Source organism: Perca flavescens, chromosome 15 (genome assembly GCF_004354835.1).
Source record: "Perca flavescens isolate YP-PL-M2 chromosome 15, PFLA_1.0, whole genome shotgun sequence".
NCBI lineage: Eukaryota > Metazoa > Chordata > Actinopteri > Perciformes > Percidae > Perca > Perca flavescens.
The window spans coordinates 19,732,231-19,742,384 of NC_041345.1; the positions used below are offsets into that span (position 1 = coordinate 19,732,231).

Here is a 10,154-nt window from a genome sequence, read left to right on the forward strand (position 1 = left end):
GTTGCCTTGTGTAGCCTTATGCGCTCCCTTTGTCTGTTGTGTTGATGGGCGGACAGACTCTTTTCACAGAATCGGTTCCTTCGAGTTAGTCTGGATCAACGGAAATACATTTCCAGGATAATTGCCTGACATCTGCTACGGCGCACACTTGCTGCTCTCTGTGTGTTTCCATTCTCAAACTCTTTGGGAAACAAAGGTTTGAGCCATAGACAGTAGCTAGCAAGCTACACGCTCAAAATGGCAAGTTTTGAAGAAAATTTGGATCGTGCAACAAGGCAGTCCTCCTTGGTTCTTTTGTGGAATGACTGTAAAGATTTAAAAAGAATATATTTACAGCATTTACTCTCTAACTGGGATTTTTCGGGAAAAAGATTGGTGGGGATTGCTGTGGACAAAGTAGTCCTACACACGGCGATACAATGGTAAGAGCAAATGAGGTTTAACCATGTATCCAGCTAATTTAAATACCTCACATTTTTAACTTAATTTAATATTGTATTCCAATATGTTCCAAGGTAAACATGGGAGTTACAAGGTTCGATTCCCAGCTTAAAATACATGGACAGAGGGTAAACTAATTATTGTATTATGCTATAGGCTAATTATTGTGTATTAGAAGAATTAGAATTAGAAGATTAAAATAGAAAAGGAAGTACTCAAGTGAATAGTACCTCAAAGTGTACAGTACTTCATTACATGTATAAATCCCACAATAGCTCATTGATCATTATTCACCAGAACTACCAACTTTTTAAAATCCTGCTCACATTAACAATCCTCTATTTTGATAGTTTAGTGTAGTTTTTCTTATTTCTTTCCATATGTCCAATGTCCTGTGATGGTAAACTCACTTGATAACCCTGTAATGCTAAGTGGATGAACTATCTTCACTATCTGTCTGTGTTTGGTAAATACTAAATGCTGAACAGAGTCTTTATGTTTCTCTTCAGAGTGGACTGTCGACCTGCTGCCGAGAGGTGTGGTTGTTACTGTCCACTGCATGTGTCTGATTACTCATTACAACCAACCTTCAGACTCATAAACACATAAAACACCAACTTCTGCCAGTATATATCGCTCCTTCAGCAGAAAGCTTTGTCCACATTTTTTACAAAGAACACAGAAAAACGGACGTAACATATGAATAAATGGTGGTTGTTTTCCAGTATACTTGTTTTTAGATGTTTTCGGAATGAGACATGGGATGGCAACCAGCGAGCTGTCAGCATGTAAGTTTTAATTCTTGATGTCTCATAATAACCGCATTACGCCCACGATGATCTTTGTCTTATTATTGATATTTTTCTTCCTGTGTTGTAATAGTTATGTTATCAGTGTCATATCTTAAATGTCTTAATATTTTATCTATAATCTATTGATTTTTTACTGTTTTGGGGCATGTTTTAACTTTTTTCATCCCATAGGCTTACATTATTTTTTGTGCATTGTATTTGATTGGTTAGCCTATAATCTATTGTTTTTATATAACAATCATATTTCAATGATATGATTTAAAAGGGAAGCATTTAAGGTTATATTATTTGTTCAGTTTATAATATTTATCCGACCAAATAGAATCAACTGTATACTATACGTTGTTGTAGTTTTGTCATTTGGGGGCTTTTTTTATGATTATTTCTTATCATCAATTAAACAGCCACTTCATTTTTCAATTATTTGATCAACCAATTGGTCTATAAAATGGCATTGATTTTGTCAGGTAACAATCTTTTCATCTTCTGATTACTTATGACACAAAGTGTATTCGCTAAATGTTGAACTATTACTGTAACCGAGCTGTTTCTGTACCTGCAAATCATTAAATCAGTGCTACCTGAAAATGGATTAAATAGAAGTCTAAATAAACCACTTCATTCTTTCAGGTTGCGGCCCATTACTAATATCCGAAACCAAAAAAAAAAATCAAATGTACTATAATAACAAAGAAAGAAAACTAGCAAGTATAGACATTAGAGAAACTTAAACAAGTAAATATTTTGTCATTTTGCTAGATATTTAAGATATTTAATCATCATAAAAAAAGAAAGGAAATCAGCAAATATTCAAATTTATAGCCACTGAATTCTTGCTTTAGAAAAGTAATCAAACAATCATTAGTTACACAATCAAAGTTGTTGCTGCTTCAGTTTCCATAAAGTGACTAATGGATGAAATGACTCACAGTTGCATGTGTTTGCTTGTGGTCTAAATGCATTTGGTATTTTCTTCTATCAACAAGAAATTAGTTTTTAGTCAATATAGCTTCGCTGTTAACCCTCTCTTTGTGTTCCTTCTCTTTTCTTTGTCAGGGGACGGCTGGTGTACATCACAGTTAAAGATTATCCTTCTTGGTGGCAGAAACTCTGGGAAGAGCTCTGTGGGGAACTTAATCCTGGGCAAAGAGGAGTTTGGGACCAAAGAGAGGACATCGTGCTCCCGGAGGCTGGGCATGGTGGCGGGACGGTGGCTCACGGTGGTGGACACTCCCGGCTGGTGGTGCGACTTCAGCTCTCAGGACACGCCCAAGCTGGTGAAGAGGGAGATTGTAAGCAGCGTGTCTCTGTGCTCACCGGGCCCACATGTATTTCTAATCACAATTAAGGCGAGGTCGGGCTTCTCCGAGAAGCGTCGGAGGGCTGTGGAGGAGCATGTGACGCTGCTGGGTGAGGGGGTGTGGAGTCACTGCATGGTTGTCTTCATCTCTGACTGGTCCGAGCACACAGGAGCTGAAGAGATCGTACGCAGGGGGGGGGAGGCCCTCCGCTGGCTCAGTGACAAGTGCGGTCAGAGGTGTCACAGTGTTATCTTGAGCCATGGAACTGAAGTCACCGAGCTGCTGGAGAAGATACAGGAACTTGTCACAGGAAATGGAAACAGAGTGTTTGAAATGCAGGAAAACATTTTACAGTCTACTGCAGAGGAGAAGAGGAGAGTGGAGGAGAGGGCTCAGCAGAGGTTTGTGAGAATGAGGAAACACAGGTCTCTCATGAGAGGTGAGTGAATCATGATCTTTGAAATGTTTCGGCTGTTAAAGAGAAAATCTCCACAATCCGGATTTTGGTGTTTTGTACACTGCTCTTCACAGAGACTTCCTATCAATCAAACCCAATGCTGAGTATACTGTCTCTAGATCTTCTGCTCCAGGTTGGGGTCAGCCCTAATTTGTATTGCTGTTAATGTAAACTATTGCAGAATTTATTCCAAAGATATTTTTGTTGCTGCAGATAATTAGTTGATTATTAACATTTACTCCCTGTGTCCTAGACTCTTTTTTAAACTGGTTTGCAGATGTGTAGACATCAAGTTTAAAGGATAAGGCAGGCGATATTCTATATTTTTGTTGTTGTCAACAAATTTCATGAACAAACTGAAACTAAAAATGCCTTTGTCCATCTCTTAATACTTTGACTTTCCCACTCTACTCGTGGCTTGGGCCCTCCAAGCTCATTGGCTCCTACTGGCAAAACAGGTCACAAACATGTAGTTCATTTAAAAAAAGAACCATCACTCATTTCCTAAAACAGCCGGGCACTGTGGGTATTAGCAAACATTACTTAAACAGAAGTAAATAGTGCATTTGTTGGGGACTATTTTTCAGCTGCGGATTAATACACATTTAATTTTCGATTTCCAAGAACCGTTTAAAGTCTAAAAAACTTTTGAACGTTTTTTAAAGTAACATACTATAGACATTTTGGAAAATACTCCAGGAAGTCACTGTGCCTGACTAAGAAACAAGCCTGCACCATAATGTCTGTAGAGTTACAAATTGACGTATTTACACTTTGGCTTTGTTCAGATTAAACAAACTTGATATAACGTGTTGATTATTGAATTAATTACTTAGCTTCGGCAGGGGTGTTGGACTGGGGGTGGAAATGGGACTGAGTACCCAGGGCCCAAAAAGATGCTAGAATGAATAGCTGTGAATGCCTTTCTACAGGGCCCAGAATTTTGTGCTACGCTCCTGACTATAACCATTTCACCAACTCTTTATGCTACGCTAACTTGCTGCTGGCTCTAGCTTCATGCTTAAACAGACATATATTAGAGGGGTATTCATCTTTTCATCTACTGGTAACTCAGGAAAAAAAGTGTATTTGCTAAATGTTAAACTAATACTGTAACCAAGCTGTTTCTGTACCTGTAAATCATTAAATCAGTGCTACCTGAAAATGGATTAAATATAAGTCTTAAAAAAACACTTAATTCTTTCAGATAGCTTGCGGCCCATTTCTAATATCCGGATTGTGTTGGTGGGAGCAAAGGGTTCTGGGAAAACCTCCGCTCTGAACACAATCCTGAGCAGAGAGAGCAGCCAGCGAGTGAGGAGAACCGCCCAGTGCGTGGTTGGAACAGGAGTGGTGTTTGGGAGACAGGTGACGGTGGTGGACACACCGGGCTGGTGGATGAACTACTTCTGTGACGAGTGTCCCGTCTTCGACCGGAGACAGCTGGTGCTCAGTTTGTCCCTCTGCCCTCCGGGGCCTCACGTCTTCCTGCTGCTGATCCGGGTGGACAGAGCCTTCAACGAAACCTACAGGAGGGCAGCGCAGGAGCACCTCCAGCTGATCAGCGACCACATCTGGAGTCGTGTCATTGTGTTGTTCAGTTTCGGGGACTGGCTAGGAGGCACGACCACGGAGCAGTGCATCGAGAGCGAGGGAGAGCCCCTGCGCTGGCTTGTTGAAAGATGCAACAACTGGTATCATGTCCTGGACAATAAAAATAAAGGGGACGGATTTCAAGTCAGAGAGCTGATTGGGAAGATTGAGGAAATGTTGGCCGGCTGCAACGCTGGCCAGCATTATGAAATAGAGCGGGAAGTGATGGAACAGCTGGAGGGGAAGATGAGAAGAGAGGAGGAAAGAGCCAAGGAGAGAGTGGCGAGGAAGGAGAAACAAAGGCAGATGGCGAGGTCTCAGCTGGGTGCGTTCGATACATTTCGAAGTGATAAACGATGGCAGCGTGATCTCGTCTTGCTTATTAAATAAACACTATTTAATGTAGCTGTTGAGAATTATGTTGTTTTCTGTTTAGATTTTTGGACACAATTCAACCAGTAAGAGTTTGTTTGATTTGTGAAACTTCTTTCCAACAGAGAAGCTCGTCCCTCTTCCAGAACTGAGAATAGTGCTGGTTGGTGGCAGGAAAACAGGCAAGAGCTCATGTGGAGACACCATCCTGAGCAGAGAGTGCTTCCACACAGGAACCCCAACGACTTCCTGCTCCGAAAAACGAGGCAAAATCCGTGGCAGGACGGTGGCAGTGCTGGACACACCGGGCTGCTTCTCTGTGACCTCTGACCTCCACGTGGCATCCTGTGCCATCCTCCTAGTTGTCAATGTGAGCTCCTCATTCAGAAATAGCCACATGGAGGCCATGGAGAAACAGCTCGAGGCAGGAGGACGGCAGATGTGGAACAGAGCCACGGTCCTGTTCAGCTACGGCGATTGGCTGGGCGACACGAGCATCGAGCAGCGCATGGAGAGTGAAGGAGCGCCGCTGCAGAGGCTGGTTGAGAAGTGTGGGAACAGATATCACGTCCTGGACAATAAACACCGGGACGATGGAGCTCAGGTTTACGAGCTCATCGAACTGATAGACGAGATGCTGGTTAAAGAAAGGCTGGCTATTCTTCACAGAGGTGATCACATGTGGAAAGGTGTTTCTTCACGAGACCTAACGCTGCGTAAAAAAGATGTAGAGATGCTCAGGAGCTGCAGACAACAGCTGTCCCATGACTGTAAGTAATCCTGATGCACTGATGTTTTTCCCCATGTTTTTTGACCGAAGTTTGTAACAATATGGTTCTTTTAGAGCAGTGGTTCGTATATCAGGGGACCCCTGATATACGAGCCACTGCTCTAAAAGAACCCGATAAGAGGTTGCAAGACAATCAACAGGATAGAAAATGAGAAATTATACATTTCACTAATCTTGTCACGGCCGCTGAATTCTGGAAACAAAGGAAGGAGGACTCAATAGGATAAAGGGAAATGTACTTGAGGCAAAAGTCAGGAACAGGCTCCCAGGTTGGCAAAAGGAAGGCAGTCCGAACACTCACACAATCCAAGGGGGGCACGAGGAGGTGAACACGTCAGGAACGGTTAGGACAAAAGCCGGAACTACAACAGAACAAGGTTTAGTTGGCTGGAACAGAAAGGTATAAACAACATTGACAATCTGACAGAGAACGAGTGGAAATGGGCCGGTTATATAGTGCAGGGCTGACAAGGGTCAAAAAAGGTTTTAAAAAAAAATATATGGAAAAAAGGTAAGGATGGGGCAGGTGGGAAAGTCTGTAAGTATCTGGTGGATGGAGGGAGAATAGCAATGCAGGGGGCTGAAGTAAGATAATATTACCTCCTCTGGCCTTTAAAAAATTACTTGAACTATCACTTATTTTCATTATGTTGACTTGCAATATGCAACCAATTGACGATGGGTCACAAGTAGAATTTACTTTTTTTTTTAAGGAGTTGCAAGGAAAAAAGATCTGAAGCCACTGTTTTAGAGACTCTGACGTATTTGTAGTTTAAACAGGGTGACGTTTTTAATAATCAACAGATTAATCAACAACGAACTGTTATTTGCAGCCCTATTTGGCTGTCAACAGCGTTACATTCAAGCCTTGCCAAATGAGTTGATACAAAGGCTAAGACTATCAGCTCCACAAAACTCTTTGGGGAGTCAGAAACTAAAAATACCAACTTATTGTTTCACTGATAAATTGAGGGAAATGTATGCTTGTAATAATATATAGTTCCCACAAATTTGGATTTAAATAGCTTTACAAAAAAAAAGATTGAGGCAGGATATTATTTCACAATAAAACAATAAAAGATGCAAACAGTAACAGCAAATTTGACTGTAAATGAATAATTATAAATAAAATACAACAAATGCAAAAATATATATAAAAAAGACTTCACTTATGATTTTGTAAATAAATAACAATTAGTGTTGATAATACATGCAGCCTGTTCAGCATTTACTATGTACTGCACTGTACATCTGCTAGCATGCGCACTGATATATCATATTATAATATCAGCTACTTACCTTGACAGTGGCAGTGCACATTAATAAATAATGTGTTTTTTAAATGTGTAGCTATTAAATTAAAATTGGTTATTGAAATAGGATGTAATTATGCACAAGAAATAAAGAATACGCACTATACAACAGCATTATGCTACAAATTAAAACAAAAACGTTTACAAACCACAGAGTAAGCAGCACATACAATGTAAAAAAAGAAAAGACAAGTCATATCAGGTGTAACATGGGGAGGGATCAAATTAAAACTGGTGTATGGTGTAAACAGTGTGGCAGCAATGTCTGTAATAGAGAAATAAAATGATTTATATTGGTCGTTAAAGCATCAGTTGGTATTTTTATGGCTCGCGTGAAATCTTACCATTATTATTACCTTTACAGTGACTGAATCAGCCAACCCCACTACTCAAACATCACCAAACTGCTCAGGAGGCCCAGATAACGGTGGTCAGGTAGTGGCACTACCAGCAGGAAGACGAGGACGGACTGGACTCAACATCCTGGACAGAGACAGCTTCATGTCTTGTTTGGCCTCAACGCTCTCTGGTAGAGAAGCACTGAGGTGGACTCTAAATCTGCCTGTTTGTTTCCCTACTGATGATCTGCACCTGAGACTGAACAGTGAACGCCGTCTGTTCTCATCCAGACATCCAACAATGCTTCTGGTTTTACCTCAAACACAACACAAGATGCGGATTGTGGAGGAAAATGGCATCAGTGTGCATTCCCTCTGCCGTCCTGCACTGAGAGAGCGGACTCTCGGGAGGCTCACTGAGTCTGGAGGCCTGCAGGCGCTGATCGACCAGTGGGACGACAGCCGCAGCCTGGAGGAGCTGGAAGCCTTCATCGACTCCTACTTTGAGATGATTTGGGAGCAAGCCATGGGGTCGGTTCAGGAACCTGAAGCTGAGTGTCCCACCGCGGAGCGGGATGCTGTCGTTGAGGAGGAGGCCAGACAGAAGGAAGTGCTCTCATCCATCGACAGGAAACTGTCAAAGCTGGAGCTGCTTGAGGAGATCAGGAGGGATCTGGCCGAGCTGAGGACGAGTCTGGAGCACAGCTGGAAGGCCATACAGGAACTCAGAGAAAAAAGTAAACAGGATGATAATAATACATGTTGATATAAAGATGGAGTATATTGTTTTCTCATACAGTGAAAATGAATGTATATGGGCACCCGGATAGCTCAGTTGGTAGAGCAGGCATCCATATATAGAGGTTTTACTCCTTGACGCAACGGGCCTTGGTTCGACTCTGACCTGCGGCCCTTTACTGCATGTCATTCCTCCTCTCTCTCCAAAATGAAAATAAAGGCCTAAAATGCCCCAAAAATAATCTTAAAAAAAAATGAAAATAAAACAAAATGAATGTATATGTGTTTTTCTGACTAACTAAAAAGTAAATAGTCAAAACTTCACTTTCTCTGACTGAGGGAGCTACAATTTTGTTACGTTTCTTTGATTTGTTTGTTATTTCTCCACAAGGGGGAGCTGTTGTATAAGAGTAGGTTATTATGTGGCTGCCGAAACATCTCACTTCTGCAGTGGTCAAAGAAAGAAAAGCAAAACATGTTCTCATACACAATATGCACTACAGTATGTGGCCAAAGGTTTTTAGTTTTTGTTGAGACTTCTTTAGTTGTTTGTGTGTTGATCTAAATGTCAGGTACGTTTTGAGAATTAAAAGTTTAGATGATTTGATGAAGAGACATACACTATATGGTGTGTGGACACTTTGACATTACACCCATATGTGATTATTAAGCATGTCATTCCAAAACCATGGGCATTAATCTGCAGTCTCCACTCTTCTGGTTTCAGGCTTCCCACAAGATTTGGGGGATTAGCTCCCATTGAGCCACAAGAGCATGGTGCGATAAATCCCGGCTCGCAGTCAGCATTCCCGTTCATCCCAAAGGTGTTGGATGGGGTTGAGGTCAGGGCTCTGTACAGGCCTGTCAAGTAAAATCTGTACAGCATATGAGACCCTGTGTCTTCATCTTTAGGATCAGACTCCCTAACAAAAGGAATCAAACTTCAGGATCAGCAACAGAGGAGGAATCCATCTTCCAATACAGACAATGTTTTGCGTACGGAGTAGACAGAAATACACATAATGTATATATGTAAAATTACAATATGGACAAATAAAATGACAATGTTAGGTAGATAGATAGTAGACATATATGAGGAATATGGACCCAGGAAGATGTCCTTGCAGGTTCCGCTCTACCACAAAGACCTGGAAAGGTTACAGACCACACACACACACACACACGCACAGCAAAGCAAAAAGAATGAAAGGTTAGAGATTAATTATTAAAAGACCTAAGAACAAGGTGCAGTAGCCTTTTGTATGTGCATTGTAGGTGTCAGAAATGGCCAGAGATGTTTAAAAAGTTTAGCTGGTAGGGGGCCGAGAGAATATTTAGGAATGATTATATAAGTTTGGCAACACAGGGTCTGTGGAAGTAACCAAGGATGAAGAACTTAAAAATAGTGTACACAGAGGTTAATCTCATGGAACTCATGATCGTCACAATGCAGGGGTGTAAATGTTTGACCCCATGTTGGAAGCAAGTGTGTCCAAATACTTTTGGCCATATAATGTAAAACTCGAGAGGAAACGAGATCTAAATGAAAATGTTAAAATATCACTTTTCATATCACTTTTCATATCAAGTGATTCCCTGCAGTGTGCCAGCTTCCTGCACAAACATTTAAGCCTTGAATGGTTGAAATGAACCTTGTTCATCTGTGCAGGATAGTTCACATGTGTGCCTCTCCCAGTTCACAGCCAACCACGATGACAGTGGTTAAAAACAGGAAGTCGATCCAACCGACCACTTTCTTTGTTGAGAAAACAGAGAATCTGTTGCGGCTTCCATCGAAAAGGCTTTTCCCCTGAATTTATCAAGAGCTTTCATATGAGTCACACACAGAGACACACACTACTGCAGAGGCTAATAAGGCTCTGGCAGAATAAACACTGAACATCCTCTACTGTCAAGGCAGGATAAAAACGTATGGTAACACCAGGAGGCAGGTGGCCATTTTAGACTAGCTAAAGCGGTTTGATCTAGTTTCGTGATC

General features: G+C 41.4%; 1 protein-coding gene across 1 annotated transcript; it reads left to right on the forward strand.

The window, feature by feature from the left end:
* The first annotated feature begins 400 nt into the window (after window positions 1-400).
* Window positions 401-8,255, forward strand: si:ch211-214j24.15 (GTPase IMAP family member 8). The gene is made up of 7 exons (XM_028599934.1): window positions 401-422; window positions 951-977; window positions 1,182-1,229; window positions 2,310-2,993; window positions 4,219-4,929; window positions 5,102-5,746; window positions 7,444-8,255. The coding sequence occupies exons 3-7, from the start codon at window positions 1,193-1,195 to the stop codon at window positions 8,181-8,183; spliced, it is 2,817 nt and encodes a 938-aa protein (XP_028455735.1). The 5' UTR covers window positions 401-422; window positions 951-977; window positions 1,182-1,192; the 3' UTR covers window positions 8,184-8,255.
* The last annotated feature ends 1,899 nt before the right edge of the window (window positions 8,256-10,154 follow it).